Consider the following 24,600-nt stretch of genomic DNA (forward strand, 5'->3'; position numbering starts at 1 on the left):
AGCCGTGGACAAAGCCATGTTTTCTTGAATCGTGACTCTTGTCGCTGGATTGGTGTTGGTCGCTTGCTGCACGCTCGTCCGTCTTTGGCTCGTCTGTTTTCATCTGCATTTTATTCTTGTGAAACTGACCAATTTTTGTATTTTCAAAAGTTGATTTCCCATATGATCCAGGGTTCCTTCACAATATTGCAAAGAATAAAAGAGATTTTACTATTTTTTGATCTTGGATGAGCCCGGACGTCATAATGAATATTGTGTTTATCATCTGATGACATGTTTCATTTATCATTTTTCTCATTGGTGATAAAATTGCTTGATGAATTCTGAACCTTACATTGACACATGTGGAAATGATTGGCTTTTTCATATGAAATAAAGCTAGTTTTACGTGCACATTAAATTTAAATGTTATAATAAATGTCTGAATATGCAAAGAACAGCAAAGCAAGCGTTCGATTTAAAAGTTGAGTTATTCAAATTTGTTCTAAGTAACTTACAGCAATTTTTATTTAACGAGTTTAAAGTGATCATTTCAGTTCGCTAAGAACATAAAGGTTTAACCATATTTTCAAAAGATGATATTTATAAACAGAAATATCATGAGCTCGATCATCCAGTTGCATTGCTGTTCTGTGTTTTTGTATTTTTGAATAAGAACGCTTTGTGCCATAAATGCTGCTGCGTCCAACCACATGCTCTTGATTCTGAACGTGTTGATGGCTTTTGCATTTGTTGCTCTGTGTGAGTAGCTGCATTGTCTTTGGCTTGTCTTCAACTCTGTCATTTTCTGTTTGTTATTTCTACAAACTTTAGTCAAATGTTTTGGTGTGTGTGAAACGCTGTCTTCAGGAGAGAGTCATGAGGAAGCCACAGCTGCCATGGGACTGAGTGTGGCTGCCAATTTGAACCAACTAACAATGGTTCTGCAACTGCATTCATCAATAATTCCTTTGAATTGTCGATTAGTTGTTCAGATTGCGAATGCCATGAAAATGAAATGTTTAACTCAACTTGACCCAGATGAAACCAAAGTGATGCTGCCAGAGCCGTTCTAATACAGACTGAATGTGTATTTCTTTCTTTTTACATGTTTCCTGTGTCTTTAGTATAATTCCTGCTCTGTCTGGGTTACAGAATCTGGACTCTCAGCTCACATGTTTCACTGTAGATTTAAAGGCCAGTTAACTACAGTATTATGCAATTGCTAAATTAGTTGACGATCATTTCAATAATCTATCAGTTTATTTGATTAACTTGGTTCAGCTCGAGATTGAACCTTCAGCTAAGGAACATTTTGTGATTGGTTTGTGATTGGGCAGCGGCGTGGCTCCTGGGGCAGAAGCGTGGCTCCAGTGGGGTCTCCTGGGGTAGAAGCGTGGCTCCAGTGGGGTCTCCTGGGCAGCAGCGTGGTTCCAGTGGGGTCTCCTGGGGTAGAAGCGTGGCTCCAGTGGGGTCTCCTGGGGCAGCGGCGTGGCTCCAGTGGGGTCTCCTGGGGCAGCAGCGTGGCTCCAGTGGGGTCTCCTGGGGCAGAAGCGTGGCTCCAGTGGGGTCTCCTGGGCAGCAGCGTGGTTCCAGTGGGGTCTCCTGGGGTAGAAGCGTGGCTCCAGTGGGGTCTCCTGGGGCAGCGGCGTGGCTCCAGTGGGGTCTCCTGGGGCAGCAGCGTGGCTCCAGTGGGGTCTCCTGGGGCAGAAGCGTGGCTCCAGTGGGGTCTCCTGGGGCAGCAGCGTGGCTCCAGTGAGGTCTCCTGAGGCAGTGTGGCTCCAGTGGGGTCTCCTGGGGCAGAAGCGTGGCTCCAGTGGGGTCTCCTGGGGCAGAAGCGTGGCTCCAGTGAGGTCTCCTGGGGCAGCGTGGCTCCAGTGGGGTCTCCTGGGGCAGAAGCGTGGCTCCAGTGAGGTCTCCTGGGGCAGAAGCGTGGCTCCAGTGGGGTCTCCTGGGGCAGCGGCGTGGCTCCAGTGGGGTCTCCTGGGGCAGCAGCGTGGCTCCAGTGGGGTCTCCTGGGGCAGAAGCGTGGCTCCAGTGGGGTCTCCTGGGGCAGAAGCGTGGCTCCAGTGGGGTCTCCTGGGGCAGCAGCGTGGCTCCAGTGAGGTCTCCTGAGGCAGTGTGGCTCCAGTGGGGTCTCCTGGGGCAGAAGCGTGGCTCCAGTGGGGTCTCCTGGGGCAGAAGCGTGGCTCCAGTGAGGTCTCCTGGGGCAGCGTGGCTCCAGTGGGGTCTCCTGGGGCAGAAGCGTGGCTCCAGTGAGGTCTCCTGGGGCAGAAGCGTGGCTCCAGTGAGGTCTCCTGGGGCAGCGTGGCTCCAGTGAGGTCTCCTGGGGCAGAAGCGTGGCTCCAGTGAGGTCTCCTGGGGCAGCGTGGCTCCAGTGAGGTCTCCTGGGGCAGCGTGGCTCCAGTGGGGTCTCCTGGGGCAGAAGCGTGGCTCCAGTGGGGTTTCCTGGGGCAGCGTGGCTCCAGTGAGGTCTCCTGGGGCAGCGTGGCTCCAGTGGGGTCTCCTGGGGCAGCTTGGCTCCAGTGGGGTCTCGTAATGCTTATGGTCCCTGTGTTAAGCTTCTGTACTGCTCATTGTTCACTTTGTCCCAAATGTGGCGATGTAAAAAAGTGCTCTGAAGCAGCATGTTCCACCAGTATTTTGTGAAGTGTGATTTCTATGATTCTAAATATGATGTTCTGTTCTGCCAGAAGGGCTAAAGTGGAAGGCGTTTGTGTGAACAGCATCTGTTTTTTCGCTCCCGATTCTCTGTATTACTGTAAAGTATCTTTTGTTTTAGCCATTTTCTGATTAGAGAAGATCCGTAAATGGGAAAGTCGATTCAGTTCATCGGAAAATGAATAAAACGGAGACAAAATGAGACATAATTGAATTTTGGAATGTAGTTTACGCCTGTGCTGTCGCGCTCCTGCTTCTCCAGCCGAGCCCTGCTCAACCTCCCGAGGCCTGCACTATCCTTCATTTCCTTCCCGTTACCCTCACTTCATCCTCCCGTTACCCTCACTTCATCCTCCGTCATCCTCCCGTAACTCTCCCTTCATCCTCCCGTTACCCTCCCTTCATCCTCGTCATCCTCCCATTACCCTCCCGTCATCTTCCCGTAACTCCCTTCATCCTCCCTTTACCCTCCCTTCATCCTCGTCATCCTCCCATTACCCTCCCGTCATCCTCCCGTTACCCTCCCTTCATCCTCGTCATCCTCCCATTACCCTCCCGTCATCTTCCCGTAACTCTCCCTTCATCCTCCCGTAACTCTCCCTTCATCGTCCCGTTACCCTCCCGTCATCCTCCCGTTACCCCGTCATCCTCCCTTCATCCTCCCTTCATCCTCCCTTCATCCTCCCTTCATCCTCCCGTCATCCTCCCGTCATCCTCCCGTCATCCTCCTGGTTTGTGTGCTTCTGTGTGAGGTTGAAGATCTCTGGAGCAGCTTTAGTTGTGAAGCCTCTGAGCGAGGGCCTGTCCCTGCACCGTGCCTAGGCCGACACCAGGGGGCACAGTCCCTGCACCGTGCCTAGGCCGACACTAGGGGGCACAGTCCCTGCACCGTGCCTAGGCCGACACTAGGGGGCACAGTCCCTGCACCGTGCCTAGGCCGACACTAGGGGGCACAGTCCCTGCACCATGCCTAGGCCGACACTAGGGGGCACAGTCCCTGCACCATGCCTAGGCCGACACTAGGGGGCACAGTCCCTGCACCATGCCTAGGCCCCCTGGTTCATACCAGTGTGAGACTGTGTTCTCAGTTATTTTAACAGCTTGAATTAACCAAGCTAAAGTGCTCCGCAAAATGTTGGATGGTAATATTTATATTATATCAACAATTTTAATGTTTCTCTGGATTTCGAGTTCATTTTGACTAGTTATGAAAAAGACAAATCCTTCAAATAGAAGTAAACTTGTTAAAGTGCACTGTGGAGGCTCTGCCCGCTCGTTGTCATGGAGATGTTACTGCTTTGCCTGAAACGTTCTACAATATGGCATTAAACTTTTCTACAATTCTACGTTTTTTAGTGCACAAAATCCCTTGCAAATCAAAGCTGTGACGCGGCCTGACGTAACATCTCCAGAGACGAAGTCATTTCAAAGTGTGTTGCTCTGAGGCTCTGGGTCAGCCGCTTACCTCAACGAGATCAAACCCGCTGTAACTCTCTTAGTTTAGTGCTAAAGCTCTTTTCCGAACTTGTGCTAAGATGTTATTCTATGATAAAGATTTTTTATATCTGAAAAATATTAAAGTTGCTACAACAAGCTGCCTGCCGGTCTGTCACTCACTGAACTGTTTTAATACGAGGTCTGGAGGCACATGTGGCCCCCGGGCCCCGGACCTCGGGCCCTAGTTTCAACCCCCTCTGATCTTCGGTGTTAGGTTTAGCTTTACTAAAAACAGTTAACATTAAGTCAAAGACCACGTTTTTGAGGCTCTTATTCTTTTTTCTAAAATAGTTTGGGCTAAAGCAAAATCTTAAATCAGTGTTAAGACTCAGTGTCAGAGTGGATTTTTGTAAAAAATTGTTTTCATTATTAAAAAGTTAAAAGATAAAACAGAACCGGACAATGTCTGTTACAATGTCAGTCCAGTCTTTGATTGTTGGTGATGTTGGTGTCATCCGTTTCTTTGTGATGGCTGTTGCCGAAAGTACATTCCAAAGGTATCCATGTATTGTGTCCTTGGCAGGGAATTTGAGTACATAGTTCTGAAGTTTAGATTGAAAATAGTTTGCAGAGCATTGTCAATTTCAGTCCAATATGTTAGAACAGGATAGTCATCATGTTGGTGCCTCTTAGTGCCACAGTTTCACCAACATTTCCTTGTGAATAATGGGCATTAACAGGGTGTTAACATAAAGTGTGATAGGACTTATGAGGACCAGCTACACAGACACGGTCGCTCTTCAGCTGCAGATGTTTGGTCTATCACCCCTTGGGACTTCCAGCATGACGTCAGCGGAGACGAACGTTCGTTCCGCTGCTGCCGAAATCTAACTTAAAAAATGTTGTTTTACCCACAAAATCCCAAGAAACAAAGAGCAAGAGATGAGCAAACGTGGAGGACACAAGCCTGGTGGCGCTATGGGAACTAACCAAACAAAGCTAACTGTCCACGGCTCCAGTGACAAACAGCTTGCCTGACAAGCTAACAAGGCTAACATGGCTAACAGGCCTGATGCAGCTACTAACAGCCTGCTCCCAGCCAGTAAACCAACTCCATCGCTGAAGCGAGGTCTCCAAGCTCGCACTTGTCCTAAGAAGGAGGGGAGATCACCTTACACCGACCGGCCATTATGATGCATGAAATGAAAGTGAAATGCAACATGACATGGCGTCACAGAGCAGGAATTGGAGCAGCCAGATTTGACCAGATCGAATCTGACGTATAGAAGTTAAAAGAGACAGGGATCAGTCTGTGAGGAGTTCAGGAGGAGAAAACTGAGACATGGGTTCTCTTTCTCTGCGACTTTCTGGTGACTTTTGAAGATAAAAAACACCAGGAGAAGCAGAGGTGCTCCTCAGAACACCAGGAGTAGCAGAGGTGCTCCTCAGAACACCAGGAGAAGCAGAGGTGCTCTTCAGAACACCAGGAGAAGCAGAGGTGCTCCTCAGGACACCAGGAGAAGAGAAGCAGAGGTGCTCCTCAGGACACCAGGAGAAGCAGAGGTGCTCCTCAGAACACCAGGAGAAGCAGAGGTGCTCTTCAGAACACCAGGAGAAGCAGAGGTGCTCTTCAGAACACCAGGAGAAGCAGAGGTGCTCCTTAGAAAACCAGGAGAAGCAGAGGTGCTCCTCAGGAGAGATGGAGCCTCCAGCGTGGGGTATGTGAATTCAGGTTGTGGTCACGATGGTGATACATTTCTCTGTTGATTATTTATTTAAAGTGATGAACAAATTTCAAATGTACAATTTTATTTTTTAAAGTTCAGCATATTTTCAAACTTAAAAAAGACAATAGAACACGAACAGGACCAGAGAGAGTAGATAAGATAAAAATCAAAAAGAAGACATCCAACATGTGAGAAAAGAAATTTTAAGGCACACGTAAACCCAAATAATTGTCCCACCTAATGTTGTGATATAATTATAAAAAATACTGGGACTCTTAACGATGGTTCAACACCAAGAATTACACTATAAAAATATAGTGTCTAAATCAGACTTGGAGAGACTTATCCATGCGTTTGTCTCCAGTAGATTAGACTGTAACGGCCGCTCACTGGTCTCTCCAAACGAGCTGTAAAACAGCTGCAGTACATCCAGAACGCTGCTGCTCGGGTCCTGACTAGAACCAGGAAGTACCATCACATTAGTCCTGACTAGAACCAGGAAGTACCATCACATTAGTCCTGTTCTCAGGTCTCTGCACTGCTGCAGCTCTGCTTGCGTACAAGTCTCTCTCTGGCCTAACACCAAAGTACATCTTGGATATGTTATTGCCATATCTCGGACTCTGAGGACCTCAGGGACCGGCCTCCTGCTGGTGCCAGAGTCAGGACTAAACATGGACCGGCCTCCTGCTGGTGCCAGAGTCAAGACTAAACATGGACCGGCCTCCTGCTGGTGCCCAGAGTCAGGACTAAACATGGACCGGCCTCCTGCTGGTGCCAGAGTCAAGATTGAACATGGACCGGCCTCCTGCTGGTGCCCAGAGTCAGGACTAAACATGAACTGGCCTCCTGCTGGTGCCAGAGTCAGGACTAAACATGGACCGGCCTCCTGCTGGTGCCAGAGTCAGGACTAAACATGGACCGGCCTCCTGCTGGTGCCAAAGTCAGGACTAAACATGGACTGGCCTCCTGCTGGTGCCAGAGTCAGGACTAAACATGGACTGGCCTCCTGCTGGTGCCAGAGTCAGGACTAAACATGGACCGGCCTCCTGCTGGTGCCAGAGTCAGGACTAAACATGGACCGGCCTCCTGCTGGTGCCAAAGTCAGGACTAAACATGGACCGGCCTCCTGCTGGTGCCAGAGTCAGGATTAAACATGGGGAATCTGCGTTTCAGTTTTGTCTGTCCCAATCAATATGGGTCTAAACAGAGCTGAGGTCATTCTGGCCTGATGCACCAGGCAGGGCTGGGATGGAAGGTAAACTATATCTTGATGAAAAATCATTACTCTTTATAAGGTAGAACCACTTGTAGAGTAATTATACTCGTTTCCTCCTCACACATTTGTACCGAGATGTAATGTATATTCTCTGGGACGAGCCATTACATTGTGGACACACGTGTAGCATTTTAGGTAGTTAATGTTCATATTTATATTTAAAAGGGGCACCATCTGAAGCTTGTTCAGCAAAACATTAACATCGACACGAAGAACAGGATTCATTGACCGACAATCATAATTCTATAAAGATGAATACAAAGGCTCTATAAACCAGGATGATTTTGTGTGGTTTAATAAACAAAGACATACATTCAATCAATGACACATTTGGTTACACAGGCTGTGCCTGGGCTCATCTTAGTTAAAAGAAATGCTGGTATTAAGAATTATGTTTTGATTGGTTTTGAGAAATAATTCAAGGGAACCTGTCTTTAAATGCCACTCTGTAAATATCAGCCACTCTCAGGTCTCACGTGTCCAAGGGGGATGTGGAGCAAGGCCTCCCACGTCTTTGCGTCCTTGGAGCTGTCCGTGGTGCTGATGCTTGAGCAGGTTTAGCTTTCGAAGAGTTTGATGAGTCCAGGGTCCGTTGAATTGTGCATTTTTCGATGAAGATGTTCGGGTTGTTTGGTGAAAGCCGGGTTTGGAAGACAATGCAGCCTGCTTGGTGGGGGAGGGGCCCCTGCGGGGGCCCGGTGTGTGACGGGAAGAAGAGAGGGAGCAGAACTGAGCCTGCCCTTATATTGACCTGGGAGGAGTGGCCTAGTGGGAGTGGCTTTAACGCTTGGTCAGCTTATTCTCAGTTTGGGCAAATTTAACTCAAACCAGCAAAAAATGAAATGTAACCATAATAAAATACACAACATTGTCAACGAACACACATCAATAGCAGGTAATGAGAAAGTATATTAAGTACGACATGGTGGTCCCTCTGTTCAAGAAGGGGGACCAGAGGGTGTGTTCCAACTACAGAGGGATCACACTCCTCAGCCTCCCCGGTAAGGTCTATTACAAGGTACTGGAGAGGAGAATCCGACCGATAGTGGAACCTCAGATTCAGGAGGAGCAGATTTTGGTCCCGGTCGTGGAACACTGGACCAGCTCTAGACTCTCCATCGGGTGCTCGAGGGTTCATGGGAGTTTGCCCAACCAGTCCACATGTGCTTTGTGAATCTGGAGAAGGTTTTCGACCGTGTCCCTCGGGGTGTCCTTTGGGGGGTGCTCCGGGAGTACGGGGTCCGGGCCTCTTTGCTCAGGGCTGTTCGGTCCCTGTATGACCGGAACAGGAGCTGTGTTCATTGCCGGCAGTAAGTCAGACCTGTTCCCAGTGCATGTTGGACTCCTCAGGGCTGCCCTTTGTCACCGCTTCTGTTCATAGTTTTTATGGACAGAATTTCATGGCGCAGTCAGGGGTAGGAGGGTGTGGTCAGGGGTTGGAGGGTGTCTGGTTTGGGGACCACAGGATCTCATCTCTGCTGTTTGCAGACAATGTTGTCCTGATGGCTCCATCAAACCCGGACCTGCAACATGCACTGGGACGGTTTGAGCCGAGTGTGAAGCGGCTGCGATGAGAATCAGCACCTCCAAATCCGAGGCCATGATTCTCAACCGGAAAAAGGTGGCTTGTCCTCTCCAGGTGGGTGGGGAGTCCTTGTCCTCTCCAGGTGGGTGGAGGGTCCTTGCCCTCTCCAGGTGGGTGGGGAGTCCTTGCCCCAAGTAGAGGAGTTCAAGTATCTCGGGGTCTTGTTCACGAGTGAGGGAAGGATGGAGCGTGAGATTGACAGTTGGATCGGTGCAGCGGCTGCAGTGATGCAGTCGCTGCATCGACTGTTGTGGTAAAGAATGAGCTGAGTCAAAAGGCAAAGCTCTCGATTTACCGGTCAATCTACGTTCTGACCTCACCTATGGTCATGAGCTTTGGGTAATACCGAAAAGGACAAGATCGCGGATACAAGCGGTCCAAATGAGTTTCCTCCGCTGGGTGGCGGAGATGGGAGGAGGAGCTCAGTCACACTGGGGGAGCTCGGAGTAGAGCCGCTGCTCCTCCAGCTGAGGTGGCTCGGGCATCTGTTCCGGAGCCTCCTGGGCTCCTCCCTGGAGAGGTATTTCGGGCATGTCCCACCGGGAAAAGGCCCCGGGGAAGACCCAGGACACACTGGAGGGACTATGTCTCTCGGTTGGCCTGGGAACGCCTCGGGATCCCCCCCGGAGGAGTTGGAGGAAGTGTTTGGGGAGTAGGAAGTCTGGGAGTCCCTGGTTAGACTGCTGCCCCCGCGACCCGGACCCGGATAAAGCGGAAGAAAATGGATGGATTGGTACTTTTGGACAATGGACAGGTGTTCGTTGACATTGTCGTGTGAAATGACCGAAACGGGTACTCGCTGGTGCAAGGCCTCAAACTGGATGGCCAGGACTGTGTGTGCTGGGTGTGGCCAGGTTTCTAGCCTTTTCTATCAGGAAGTCAAGGGGGTTTCACACGTACAGACAGAGCTTTCGGACTCTCTTATTGGCAGGACACATGAATATTTAGAGACCATAAAGCTGACATAGCGGGCCCAATAGGGAGAGCTGCCATCTTGTGCCTCATTTATCGATGGGCGAAAATATTTTGCATAGCCTTTGTTCAGACTGATCAGGGATCTCCAACCTTTTAGCCTCTGTGAGCTACTTTTACTAGAACAAATCAGCCATGAGCTACTCATGTTCTGAAATATTCTATAGTTTATTTTGGCTGGAACAAACTGCAATTTCTATTGTGTGACATTTTGATCATAAGCCAATTTAAGATTTTAACATATTTATTAAGTTTGTATGTTTTGATCAGCTCCTTCCATGTTGTAAGAACAAATTTCACCCAAGGGTTCTCCACCTCCTCCGTCAGACTCCAGCGTCTGTCATCTGCCAGTAAGACCTGCACAGGAACCTCCGGCACCACATTACTCTCAATATGAGACCATTGAGCTTCATATTCTGGGTCACACCAGCAACGCTCTGATCTGACCTGAAATTTCAAATAAGGTAAACCCCGCCTCCTTTTTCTTTTGATAATTGTAAAGTTTTGAATCGGATTTGAGGTTTTTTCCTTGAGATTGTTTTAATCCAAACAGTCGGTTGGGGATGGACATTGCAAGAGTCTGGAACAAATGGAAAAATCTGGGCAAAACATTCATTTTTGTAGTTTCAATCCTTTGACTTCCATTTTTCAAGATCTTTTTTTATAATAATAAAAAGAGGGTTATATTTTTCTCCAGAATAGTTGATAGGTCTCCATGAAGTACCACACCTAAATATCTAAGAGATTCCCTTTGCCATTTAATTTGATTTAATTTAATCATTTCGGTTCTTTTGTACATTTAATTTAATTTGTATCCAGACATTGGACCAACTTCTTCATCACATTGAGTTTGGAAATGTCTGGTTTGGTCAAGTACAATAGAACATCATCTGCAACAACTTTATGTTCTGTCCGATCAATTGTAGGGTTAGTGTTAGTGTTAATTGTCAACCCGTCAATTGTCTTTGATCGTGTTATAAATTGGGCCAATGGTTCCAAATACAAAGCAAACAGGAGGAGAGACCAGGGCGGTCATTGAGTAGACGAGCATTAAATCTCTAAAATGTGTTTTTTTGTTTCTGTTCCAGGTGGACAGTGATGAACAGGAGCATGAGCACTTCGATCTACTGAACTGTGTCTGCCTCTGTAATGTTGGACAAATCGTTGTTGAAAATATCAAAGTAGTTTCTTCTAGTATAGATCTTATGTGGGTTGGAAAATGTGTTTATTGGCAACATTAGGATTCATGTCTCTCCAGGTATCGATCAAATCTAAATTATGTATTAATTTGCTCAATGTATGATTTGTATATTTACCAGTGCTTGGTGAATTACCTTATAAAATCCTAGACTTTTTTTCAAATGCTACTTTATTGCTATTGTCTTTGTCTTTGTGTCTAGCCATGTTTTCTCACTTCCTCCAATCACACATTATATGTTGTACATGTTTGCTATAATAGTGATATATTTCCCTCACTTAGTAAATATGCACACAACAGTATGTTCACAGCATTAAAAAAAAGAAGAGGAAGCAGCTAACTCCCTCACAATGCTGTGTGTGCTGTTCAGAACCTTCAGGATGCACAGAAGGACAGGCTGCATCAGCATCAAAGAGTGTGTGCCTGCGCTATATCCCATCAGCCAATCAGCACGCTGCAGCATCCTCTCCTGCAGCCAATGGGCACGCACCCCCCCTCCCTTTGACTCAGCACACAAAGGCAGCGCTCGGCTCCGCTCACATTCTTCTTTTAATGAATGGAGTAAAGCGTCTCTGTCGGATTTAGCGCAGCCATGAAGCAGCGGCAGAGGCACCAGAGGAAGGACGAGGGCAGTGCTGACGACATGACGACTGCTGCTGCTGCTGAAAAGCATCCACCTCCGGAGCCACCATCCTCCTCCTCTCCTCCTCCATTAGCCATGCTACCATCCAGCTCATCCACTGCCCTGTTAGCATTAGCATCGCCAGCCACCAGACGCTCCATCTCTATGGGTGACTTCCGCAGGGTGACAGGGGCACTGCTGGCCACCTCCAACCTGCCGTCCGCCTCGGCCACGGCCCCCTCATCCAGGCTGGTAACCCCAAGTTCCAGCATGGAGTTCGAAGCAGCGCGGAGGAGGCTGCTGGAGGTGGAGGAGCGGCAGAAGGTAATCAGGGAGATGGAGAAAAGGCTGGAGGAGCTCAGGGAAGTGTTTGTGAGATCGGAGCAGGAGGTGGTGATTCATGGAGAGATTGTGTCCAGGATTACAAGCACGGCCCAGCAGGGGGAGCTCTATGTGTCGGAGAACACTCAGCGCTTGAAGAAGGGGCTAAAGTTCAAGAAGCACCGGCCAACCATCGTGTTTTCGTCCATGCTGGGGCTGAGGACATGTTTGCCTTGGCCTGTCAAGTTCAAATAGAACACAAACCAACTCTTAGAACAATGCTGCAATTTCTCAGTTAAGAAGGAGATTATTATTTCTACTGTGCTAACATAGTCCTAAGGTACTAGTATAAATTAAATGAATCCATCAATCTGTTTTAGTTGAATGTAATTTCTCAGCTTTACAAGTGAGCAACAATCTACGTATACTTGTCTTTTAGATTTATTCTATCTTTAAATGTTTTTAACCCTGATGCTCGGCCGACACGGAAACTTTACAACTGTTTTTAGAGACAACTTCATTCTGGCTTTGCTGCTGCTTACATCATTTTTACTAATCATCTTATAGTTTTTAACAAAAGAAATACCAGACCAACTAGAAAAAGAGGAAGGATATAATCCCTACATCTGGTTCCATCCCAGATTAATGTTCATTTAGAGATTGAGTTACATCAGAACACTTTGCACAATGTGAAGGACATGACATTCTCCAGAGACACAATGGCCCTTGGCTCCTGGAGGCGGGCCCTTCAGGACGACAGCAGGACTATAGTCAGCTCCGTGATGCTTGCCTTTCTTCTGATTGTGATGCGTGTCGGACTTTGGGCTTTGAATCATGTTTTAGAAGAGAGCAACACACTGAAAAGACTCTTAAATATCTGAAATAAGTTCAAATGACTAGTTTTTAGTTGATTTTGAAGTAATTTACCAAGACTATTTGAAAAAACAAGAATGATTTATTTGATTAATTAATGAATCTTATTTTAAAGGAATATACATTTTTTCCATGGTGTCTACTCAAACCAAGACACTTCCCTCATGTATTGAGTGCAGTGCTGGTCCTGGAACACAACATGTTCATTGTGGAGAGGACATTGCATCAATCGTGCCTTGGCATCTTAAGTGTATTTGGATGAAGTCGGCAGTTGGAGTAGCTCTTCACCTGTGGCCTGTTTTTTCTCCGTCTCCAGGCAACCAGCGGCCCCACCGCAGGACTGAGACAGGACATGTTTCCTTCATACATCACGCTATTGTAGCTCGCTCTCGTGAACTGCAGTTCTCCGAAGGGGAAACGTATTGCGAGTCACAAAAAGTCACAAAACATTAAGTAATTTCAAGCTAGTGTGTGTGAGGGGCGTGGCTAAAGCTAGTGTGTTGTTGTTGTTGTTGTTGTTGTTGTTTTATGGCGGTTGGCATCCAAGTGTTGCATTACCGCCAGACTTTATTCCTCAGACTTTGTCGTAGTCCTCAGACTCTGTCGTAGTCCGTAAAAGAACTCCTTCCATTGCTTTGGTGTTACAAAGCCCATGAGGTCATGATATGTCTTTGTGACTAGAATAGTTGTTGTTGTTTCAGAGACCGACCGGCTTTATTCCAGGGAGACTCTTCTTCATCTTCCTCTCCTTCTTTGACGTTCGGTGCTTCCACCGTACAGCTTTATTCTTTAGGCTTCATTCCATAGGCTTTAATATTTCCACTGACGTCGCTGCTTGGTAGCCGTGCGTCTACGAGACTGGACAAGGACAGGAGACCACCCCACCCCCATCTCGTCACTCTGATCACTCTGACTCCCCACAAGCAGACCCCCATCACTCCGACTCCCATTTAGCGCCTTTAGCCTGTTTTCTATATCTGCCCAATCAAGCTCCTTTGTTCCAAGGAATCTCCCTGCAGCTTTAGCAATGATCCTGATCCTTTCAGTTCTGCTTTGAGTCTGAGCAGCACAGTTTACAACATCCACCATAAAGAGTACAAAATCCTCTCTATCCACAACCAGGGTATTCTCATTAATTCTGGAACCTGCACACTTGGGACCTCCACTCTTGAAACCTTCACACTTCTTGGGAGCCACGCTGGCCTTTCTCATTTCGCCCTGGCTGGGAGCAGCGCTGGCTCCTCTCTCTGTATTTACTCTAAACTCGTTACTTGAAACTTTCTTGACTGCATCGGCATAGGATATACCTTGAGAGACCTTTATTTTCTGCACCTCAGCAGCTCTTTTGCTAAACCTGCATCCCCCGAAGGCAGAGCTATGTTCTTCCCCACAGTTACAGCACTTCAGTTTTGCACCCACGTCACACTTCCCATACTCGTGGTCTCCTGCACATTTACCACATCTTTGCTTCCCTCTACAGACCGCTGCAATATGCCCAAAGCGCTGGCACTTAAAGCAACGCAGGGGCGGCGGAACATATGGCCTGACGCTATAGCACATGTACCCAATGAACACCTTACTAGGCAGGCACCTCCCTTCAAGTGTTACCATTACCGACAAGCTGTCACATCTTACCCCAAACCGGGTCACCTTCAAACGCCTAGCGTCCACCACCGTAACTCCAGTCAAATTCTCCTTAACTTCATCCACAGACGTCGCCGTAGGGACACCTACGATAACTCCTCTGACCGTGTTTCTTTCAGCATCAGACACAAGAATGTCCTTTCCACCCAGACGTTTAGTTCCAATTGCCTTCCGTTGCTGAGCCGCGTCCTTGCACACGACCAGCAGCGAGCCATCTCTAAGGACACTCGCACTCTTGATCACTCCCACAGCTACAGTTAGGCTCTTTGACAATGCCACTGAATTCCACTCCTTAAAGGATGCACTATCCTGTGCAAGCTTTATGATCACCTTACAGTCTCTGCTCTCACCCCGGATATCAATAGCTTCAGCCTCATCCTGCTGCTCATTCCCAGAACCCTCGGACGAGCTAAGGGACTTTTTACGTTTCCGGGCACGTGCAGGCAGAAAAGGCTGCTCCTCCACGCCGTCCAGAACATCTTCCATCCCCGATCCACTCTCCTCCGCCATCTCCCGTCTCTCCAGACCGGGTGTTGAGCAAGGTCTCCTCACAGTTTTAGTCCAGGGCTTGTTCTTCCTCAGACCCTTTGCACGAGGTATTGTTCGTCGCAGACCGGGTGAACGTAGTCCTGTGTGTGAGGGGCGTGGCTAAAACTAGTGTGTGTGAGGGGCGTGGCTAAAACTAGCATGTGTGAGGGGCGTGGCTAAAGCTAGCATGTGTGAGGGGCGTGGCCAAAGCCTCTACGCCATGTTTGAACCTCTCTTTATGTCTTTGGCTTTGGATCATGTCAGACGCTTTATGCCCTGGAAATATCAGCAGCGCGTCGATAAGCAGGAAACAGCTGATGCTAACATGTGCTAGTTTTGTTTTGCTAAGCATGTGGACTCACAAGTTAGCATCATTTTGTTTTCACTGAGACTGTGTTCTCTTTCATCCTTTTGAGCAAGATCATTCTATACAATCACCTCACTCCAAAAGTGTTCTAGGAACCAAAGGAAGCCAGACCATCCTGGAAGCCAGACCACCCTGGAAGCTAGACCACTGTGGTTCATTTACGACGGTGGAGACACTTCCGGAATGTACTAGTCCATTCCACAGTGGACCAGTCGAATCGTGGCTATAGTCCCAGGTTCTATCAGAAGTGAATATAGTGAATCAGACTCCACCCTCCAAGTGGGATCTGACCTGAGTGACACGTGGATATGAACTCTGAACATGACTCATTCTGTGTACTATAGTGATCCAGGTTTAAAACATGCTTATACAGTATCAACAACTCTTAAAGGTTAAAGGTGTACTATGTCATTTTTCTGATGGAGGATGGCATATCGATCTCCATGGAGACAAGCAAGTGACACAACTAAGCCAAGTAACAGGTCATATCAGTGGAGGGGCGAGCCAACTCACTGTAAGAGTGCACTGCAAATGCAAGAGAGATATGTTTCAATGCTATTCTGGAACATTCTGTGTTTTCACGTTACAATTTCTTTCTAGAACAATCTCTCTTGGGCCCCTGACTCCTTCATTCTGGGCTGAGGTTAAAATGTAGTCATGAACATGATTACTCTTTGACCTACCAGGCTATTACTGTCAAGTGTGTGTATATTCAAGTGGTTCCACCCGCCCACTTTTTCCTCTTCCGTTTGGCCCTTCAGTCGAGCTGGAATCACTTCATATTCATGTGACCAATAAGTCAACATGGCACCGTTTGTCTGGACGGCCTGAAAGCGTCTTTAGTAGTAGTTTAGTAGTATTAGTAGTAGTATTTTGTGTAGAGCGTATATGCGAGTATGGCACATTCAGAAAGTATTCACAGACTTCACTTGTTCCACACTTTGTTCTCAGCCTTATTCCAACATGGAATGGGCTTCAGTCGGGCTTCAGTCGGGCCACTCCCACACAGGCCTAATGGTGGAGTGATGCAGGGAGGTTGGTTCTTCTGGAAGGTTCTCTCTTCACAGAGACATGCTGGAGCTCTGTCTGAGTGACCATCAGGTTCTTGGTCTCCTCTGTCTTAGGTCTTTCTCTCCCTGATTGCTCAGTTTGGCCGGGCCCAGCTCTAGAAGAGTCTTGGTGGCTCTGATTCATTTCCATTTCCAGATGATGGAGGCCCCTGAGCTCAGAGGAACCTTCACTGCTGCAGAGATGTTTCTGTCCTTTCTCCAGATCTGTGCCTTGATACAATCCCTTCTCTGAGCTCTACAGACTGTTCCTTGGACTTCATGTCCTGGTTTGTGCTCTGACATCACTTTTCCAACTCATGTCCAACCCTGGACTCAGTCAAGTTGTAGAAGCATCTCCAGGACCATCAGGGGGAAACCATGAACCTGAGCTCAGTTTAGAGGCTCAGAGTTAACGCTGTGAATAATAATAATATTTGTTTTAATACATTTGCAAATAATTCTAACAACCTTCTATCACATTGTCATTATGGGATATTCTTTCTAAAATGTTGAGGAAAATAATGAACGTAATCCTTTAGTGGAATAAGGCTGTGGCGCTGTGATTCCTCCAGATGCCCTGCAGATGATGAGAAGAGCAGAAGAAGTGTGGTGCACGCTCCAGAATGAGGAGAATACATGTGTTAAATGACCGTCCCGAGTCCTGGGACTGACCACTGGACCTGAGGCTTGAGTTGTGTCATCTTTGCTCTGCAATTCCATGAGCGGTCACCATAACGACCACACTGTGCTTTGTGTGGACTGAATGAATGAGCTTTCCCAAAGATCTGTGCGCCCACTGCAGACTGAATGTACTCTGAATATATTCTCTTTCCACATCTGAATGTCGTCTGGAGCTGTTGTTCGTCTGTGCTTAGAATGGACCAGATGTGAAAGAAAACACAGAGCAGGACCAAGCTTCAACTTAGCTCAATATGAAACTCAGGGCTTCACTCTTAAGGCACATTTGAAGGTTGAGCATGCTCTGCCACGAGGCCTGAAGGACCATGGATCCAAGTCTGAAGAACACGCAACATTTGATTGTGCATTAAATCCTTCTCACATGAGGCCCACAGGAGGTCCACCTGAGGTCCACACGAGGTCAACATGAGGTCCACATGTGCTCCACATGAGGTCCACACGAGGTCCAAATGAGGTCCACACGAGGTCCGCACAAGGTCCAAATGAGGTCCACATGAGGTTCCTCTCAGAGCTCCTCTGGACTGAAGCTGACCTCATGAGCACCTGACCTTCTGACCTCCTGACCTTCTGACCTCCTGAGCACCTGACCTCCTGAGCACCTGACCTTCTGACCTCCTGACCTTCTGACCTCCTGACCTCCTGACCTTCTGGTCCTGCACATTTGGAGAGATGTCCCTTTAAGTCAAACAGCAGCTCCAGACCGTGTGTTTCTTTATGTTCTTTATATATTATTGTATATGATGATATTGATTGCTAAAGCACATTGTCTCTGCTGTAGATGTATCGTCATGGGAACAAGACTTTGACCTTTCTTAATGAAAATGTGTTTTTGTCACGCTTTTTGCTGCAGTGAAAGAATGAATGTTCACTTTAAATATAGTCAATCCTTTTGAAAACACTTCAGCTGAAATGTATGTAATGTACAAACTTAAACATAAACTTAAAAATGAAACTTTTACTGAGCATTAATCGTTTTTGTAACGTAGGCAACGCTGACTGTGACCTCCACGGTTAGACTCATGTGTTCTAAAGGCAGAAAGTCTGGAGCAGAAGTCTTCTCTTTTCTTCTCCTCTCGTCCCCTCTCGTCTCCTCTTGTCCCCTCTCGTCTCCTCTTGTCTTTTCTCGTCTTGTCTCCTCTCGTCTCCTTTTGTCTCCTCTTGTCTTTTTTCGGCTCCTCTTGTCTTCCCTCGTCTCCACTTGTCCCCTGTTGTCTCCTCTCTGCTCCCCTCGTTTCCTCTCGCCTCCTCTTGTCTTTTCTCGTCTCCTCTTGTCTCCTCTTGTTTTCTCTCATCTCCTCTTGTCTCTTCTTGCCTCCTCTTGTCTTTTCTTGTCTCCTTCCCTCTAACTTTCTAACTCTTTGTTTATGTGAACGCAGTTCTTGGTTGTACCATGGGGAGGCGCGCTTTGGCCTAATGACCTTCTGTTTTAACGGCGCGACAACGTCAAGAGCAGACTTAAGCATCACTTAAACTGGGACTAAAGCTGTTCTCAGCAGGATCACATGACATGATCACATGACATGATCACATGACATTATTTCCTTGAATTTTGAGATAGATTTTTCAGATATTGTCCTTTTCATTATAAGCACTATATGTGGCACTATATTGTTGTGCGCAAGGATACGTGCTGTTTGAATGATAAAGGCGGAGACTCCTGTCAGTCTGAGGACTACGAAACGTCTGAGGAATAAAGTCTGGCGGTAATGCAACACTCGGATGCCAACCGCCATAAAACAACAACAACAACAACAACAACAACAACTCTTCTCTCTCCGACACAGAGCGGCTAAAAGACACTCATGTCTCCTGAACGTGAAAGACACGTGAAAGACACTCATGTGTCCCGAACGTGAAAGACACTCATGTGTCCCGAACGTGAAAGACACTCATGTGTCCCGAACGTGAAAGATACGACCAGAAGGCACGGGCACGTCCCGCAGCGAAGCGTCCCGCAGCGGAGCGTCCCGCAGCGCACGGACACTCTGCTGCTCTGGCTCCTGGCTGGTCCCACTTGCTCCGGAGCGAAACCGGGGCCGCTCTCGCTTCTCGGCCGGGGTGAGTGGAGCGGCTCTAATCCGGCATTTTCACTTGTGGGAACAAGTTGGAGCAAACTGATCCGGGCCCCGGACTGAAACGCGAGTGGGAACGCAGCTCTTCTGTTACTCAGAATCCTTTCAGCATGAAGGTTTTGCAGGAAATTAGTAAGCAGATGCCGGTCAGCTTCTGATTGGCCATCCGAGAGTCACAGGTGTGATGTTATTGGTATTGATAGTTTGTGAAGGGATACATTCAGGGCTTAAGCACCGCCTCTGGCAGTCGTCCAAGATTCATAGAACCGTAGTTACATTGGTGTACACTAGAGACTTTGTGACTGCGTGTTCTTTTGCCAGCAGAAGTTCCATATGGTGCATTAAGCTGCAATTGCTCGCTTAACGAAGGCCAGAAGGCTTTTAGACCTCAGATGTTGTGGACAAACGTCCGAGTAACGGAGATAATGGTTATAATGCATATTATGAGCCATAAAAAGTAATAATAACCAAAGGCACTCCACTTTAACCCAGATTAAAGGCTTACATCTGCTCTTCATCCTCTGCATGCAGTGATAATGTCCAGAGTCCACTAAACTGTATTTGTTTCTCAGAATGCTGCTCTGTGGGTGCAGCTGGTGAACAGGGCACAGTTACGTAAAGGCAGGTGAGTGTTTGATCATCCTGTCTGCAGTCGGACGTCCCATGGACCATGGAGGGAAGGGGTCCATGTGGCGATGTTTGTACTTAGGGTGCACTCAAAATAAAAATTTTTAGACATCCAAGCAAATAATTATTAGGCCAGAGCCGAAGCACGAGAATCATCCCGGCGAGGGACTTTTTAAATTGCATAAATCAAGTAGTAAACAAAGATGAAAATGCTAGTGAGTTGTATCAAAAATTAGAACTCTAATTTTGAAGTTCCGAGAAAAAATATTGAAAGACAGCTCAGTAGCACCACCTCAAATATTGATTAACCTGGGGCCAATGGGAGCCCGACGCCAAAAAAAGTCACAGTAAAAAATATGAGACTCACTCCAAAAAATATTTGACAGGACAAATGTCCCCCATTTACTCGTGCAGTAAATTGTCAGAGTCAGGATTTAAACTCACAACACTGTGGCCGGCTGCACTTGGGGCCTAGCACGGGTGCTGTGTCTTAACCACTCCACCAACAGGCAGGAATCTCCTGCAATTCTCATCAAAAACACTTTGGTCACAAGACAAACAACGCATGAACAATGAAGTGTTATAATTTTGAAGCTGATACACTTTTGAGTATGGTCATCGTGAATTGTAAACAAAATTGCAATTTTTGGAAAATTTAAAAAAAAATCACTTTTCATAAACATTTTTTTATTGTAAAATGTTAGTGTTTGTTAAGATTTCCCAGCTGAACGCAATGATATGCAAATGTAGTGGCTAGCTAATATAATGGCTCTCTAGCGCCCTTGTCGAAGTTTAGTCTATAACAGACTGCAAGAGACGAGGATCGTTCTCAAGGTCTTTATTTGATAAAAACAGGGAAAAACAGGCAGAACAGCAGCATGTTGATGAACACCAGATTTTTCAGTTCAAAGCATGTCGAGAGCAATGCGATTCTGCCAAGCCATAAGTGAGGTTGGACCCAATTGTTCCTTGTGCTTGAGGGAGGGCTGGGTCGACCGGGGCAGTGTGGAACAAACAACAACAACAACTATTATTATTATTATTATTATTATTATTATTATTCAAACAATAATTATACCAGTAATAATGAAATTAAAAACGTTTAGGGAAAAAAAAATACAAACTTGAAAGACTAAAATTAACTAAATAAATAAAATTTTCACCTAGCCACAGAGGGAAGTTAATCTTGTCAGTAGAGCGCTTTTAGCCAAGTAGTAGCTTTCTTAGCTCCCTTTAGTTACCTACACGTCCCATTCTACTCCTCTTTAAATCAGTCCAACTGATTATCTAAACTAATGAGCTAATTTCCCCTATGTTCATAATTGTATGCAATGTTGAAATTTCAGTTTAAGTCTTAGGTTTTGGCAAACCTCAACAATTTGGCATTTTCAATGTGCAGATTTTCATAATAAATGCAAGAGGTTTCTGCCTTACTTTTGTTGTATGTCCCAATCACAATGGTAAGTCAAAAATAAACTAGCAATTGTCTCCTCTTGTCTCTCTCTCGGCTCGGTGTCCTTGTTCTCCCATCATTCCCAGCTGAACCGTTACTGGACGCTATGCGTCGTCAGCCGACATCCAGAAGGGAATCGTTTAGAGGCAAATTCGAGTGTTTCTTCTCCAAGCATGATGAGAGACCCGCATCCTCCACCAATTCTGTTGAAGTTTAGTCTATAACAGACTGCGAGAGGCGAGGATCGTTCTCAAGTTCTTTATTTGATGAAAACATGGAAAAACAGGCAGAACAAGCAGCATGTTGTTCATCTGCAGCTGAGATTTGACTTTCCACAAGATTTAACTGTGTTTTATAAAACTGTTTCTTGGATCTGATAAAATGGCCTGACGTCAGCTTTAAGATTGTTTGTACCAGTTCAGAGATAATCAGAAAGTACACAGAAAGTGCATCGTGACCCAAATGATGAATAGGACACAGAGATATAATATAAATGCATGACAATAATTTGATAAATTTTCACACCCTCACCAAATTTGATATTTAATAATTCATCAAAGACAATTTCTTAGTCGTAGACAACTGAAAATATTTATAATAGTCTCATTTGTGATCGGGCACAATGCAACAACAACTTTCGTTGTAGACTTGGTACAAACGTACCTCATGTTGGAGTAAAAATGTATATTATGACCACGTCCTAAACCCCACGGGAGCCATTGTGGGCAGAACCCAATAATTTCTCATTTTTCCACCTTGGATTTTCCGTCAAAAAGCTTGAAAATTTGTCAAAATGAACCGATGTGCAATCAGAGATTCTGGCGATGAGGGCTGAAGGCTCCAAAGCCTTGATACCCCCATCTAGGAGATAACTTATAATAATAATTAAAAGAGGGTCGGAGGGAGGGGCACGAAGTCACGAACGCTGATGTGTGTGACCTGGATGTCTAAATAGTGTAGCCTATGGCAGGGGCATGAAAGGGGTGTGGTCCTGCTCCTGAACTTAAAATAACAAACTTATCTTCATGTCTTAACATTCTAGACAAAAAAGCCAATGACGGTAGATCATTTAGTTCAAATTGACTCTGAAATCACTTCAACTTTCAGTGTCATCTCCCTCCTCTCCCTCTGGGATCCCCACAAGTCTGATATTATTCCTACGTGATCTGGACTCCAAATCCAGGATCTTACATTTCATATTTGTGTTCTCCATCTGCAGCGTCACCATCTCTGCCCTCTGTGTCTGCAGCTCATCCGTACTGTTTGAAATATGCTGTTCAGTGTCACAATGCGTCCCGCCGCGGGGGAGGGCTGTGGTCTGCTGCGCCGCACATGTTAGCCTCGTTAGCTTGTGAGGCGGGCTGTTTTCCACTGGAGCCATGGACCGTCAGCTTTGAACGTTTGGGTCCCGTTATGTTACTCAACTTTTTTTCGTCTTTTCTGGGATTATATGTGTAAAGAACGAATTGTGTATTTTCTTTTGACAAAACATTTCAATGTAAATTTGACTTCCGTATTTTTAAGAGTGCACTTTTATTTTGAAGAACTACTTCCTGTTTAGCGTTTTGGCGGAAATAGCTCAAGGTATGTTTTACGTTACATTAAAGCTCAAATGTTGTATTTTGTGTAACCAAAGCCCATGTTATTTAAGTTTGGTGATACAGTTAACAGTTAATTGATGTGTATTAATTACGATGTCATATCAAGCTAACTTTTCTGTTGTTTTGCTAAGGTGTAAGAGCATGGCATTTTGCATTTACAATTGATTTAAAAAATCATCAGTAAAGTGTCAACCTTCATTCGGGGGGGGGGTATGCTACAGTAAGAGCTTACCTCCAGTGAGCTGCCCTGTGAAACTACGAATGGTGCGGCGAAGACACAGAGAAGCAAGCTGCAGCAAAGGTTCAAGGATACGGTGATGAGTAAAGGGACTCAAATCAGAAGAACAGATAAACAAACGTCTAACACAAATAAAGTAAGAAAACTTTATTGCATCAAAGTGGCAGACAAAGCATGTCACGGCAAGAATTAAAGGACAATATCGAAATGGAGGAGGAACAATTTGCTGAAGTGCAAGATAAAGCATTACCACGTCGTTCAGAAAGGCCAAGTGTTCCTACAGAAAAAATGCTGTCATTTCAAGGGGACGAAATAATTAAAAGAGAGGGAAGAGTGCTGACCGTTTATGACAAATGGAAAGAAAAGATTAGAAGATACAGAGAAGACCTAAAAAGTGATTTGCCAGAATCTCAACAAGCAGAAATGGCAGATGAGATTGAACAAACAACAAATGACATGACAAAAGCATACAGTGAACTAAGAGAGCGTATAGCACCATCTCCTCTCACAAGGCGCAAAATGGACATTTGTGAATCAATGACAAAGGACATTATGAAAGTAATCTTTGAGCGTTTAGCTGCAATTGACGACTTTGATACAGATAAGGAAAGGCAACGCCATTTGAACATGCAAAATCCATATTTGTCACTGCATCGGTAACACAGCCAAGTCACAACTCGGATGACAGTATTATTGTTAAGAGAGTTGAAGCAGCCGCAGAATTAGCTGCAAAGGAAGCTCAGTATAAAATCACACAAGAGGAACTTAAACAAAAAGGAAAAATAAGAGACATGGAAGAGAGACACAGGAAAGAATTAGATGCACAAAAAGATGAACTTGAGCGTTTACAGGCGGGAAAGGAAATGCAAAGCCGCACGTGCAAAATTGCAGACTTACAACACAGAAATAAAAGATGATATGGACGGTCACTTAAAGTCACCAAATGATATGGCTTCTCCAATCAACCAATGGTTTGCACAACCAGCACCCGTGCTTTCTACACGCTCAAACCACCCGTTCATGCAACAAACCAGTGCATTCAATCCTATGAGCAATTTGCACCAACCAAGTGCCCAAGTTGTCGCTTCTTCACCTCCCACGGACATCTCTCAGTTGGCCCAAGCTATTCAAGACAGCATAGCATTAACAGAATCCCAGTGCCAATGCCCATCATATTCAGCGGAGATCCCATTACCTACATAGAATGGAGGGCGTCCATCTCACTTGTGGACTGCAAAAGCGTTTCTCCTGCTGATAAACTGCATTTGTTAAAAAGGTACATCACTGGTTCTGCACTAAAATGTCTTGAAGGCATGTTTTATCGCAGCGATGACGAGGCATACCCAGATGCATGGAAAAGGCTTGACCAATGCTAGGGTCAGCCCTTTGTTGTCCAAAAGGCATTCCGAGACAAACTGTCAAAATGGCCTAAGATCCACCCAAAAGATGCTGAAGGTTTAAGGACATTTTCAGATTTTCTGTCTGCTTGTGTCCAAGCAATGCCACATGTAAAAGGTTTAGACATATTAAGTGACTGTGAGGAGAACCAAAAGTTATTGCAAAAGGTTCCGGAATGGCTGGCAACTCGCTGGAATCGTCAGGTCACAGTCACACTCATGGAAGGTAATGATTTCTCCTCCTTTAAGGATTTTGCCAAGTTTGTGTCAA

General features: G+C 46.1%; 2 protein-coding genes across 3 annotated transcripts in view; both read left to right on the forward strand.

Annotated features, from left to right (window-relative positions):
• Positions 1 to 4,236, forward strand: part of rps6ka1 (ribosomal protein S6 kinase a, polypeptide 1) — a 97,386-nt gene extending 93,150 nt beyond the window's left edge. For both annotated transcript variants that reach the window (XM_072457289.1, XM_072457290.1), the window contains one exon: positions 1 to 4,236. This exon is cut by the window's left edge and continues 918 nt beyond it. The gene's annotated coding sequence lies outside the window, so the exon portion shown is untranslated.
• A 7,108-nt stretch (positions 4,237 to 11,344) lies between these two features.
• On the forward strand, positions 11,345 to 12,045 carry LOC140370241 (uncharacterized). Its single transcript, XM_072457302.1, has one exon. The coding sequence runs from the start codon at positions 11,431 to 11,433 to the stop codon at positions 12,034 to 12,036; it is 606 nt and encodes a 201-aa protein (XP_072313403.1). The 5' UTR covers positions 11,345 to 11,430; the 3' UTR covers positions 12,037 to 12,045.
• The last annotated feature ends 12,555 nt before the right edge of the window (positions 12,046 to 24,600 follow it).

This window comes from Eucyclogobius newberryi, unplaced genomic scaffold (assembly GCF_026437365.1).
Source record: "Eucyclogobius newberryi isolate DKJ021-1_F unplaced genomic scaffold, fEucNew1.0.hap1 SCAF_21, whole genome shotgun sequence".
NCBI classification, from domain to species: Eukaryota; Metazoa; Chordata; class Actinopteri; order Gobiiformes; family Gobiidae; genus Eucyclogobius; species Eucyclogobius newberryi.

What these genes read in the sequence shown, in the direction of transcription:
- LOC140370241 (XM_072457302.1), top strand. Translation starts at nt 11,431, where the DNA reads ATGAAGCAGCGGCAGAGGCACCAGAGGAAGGACGAGGGCAGTGCTGAC.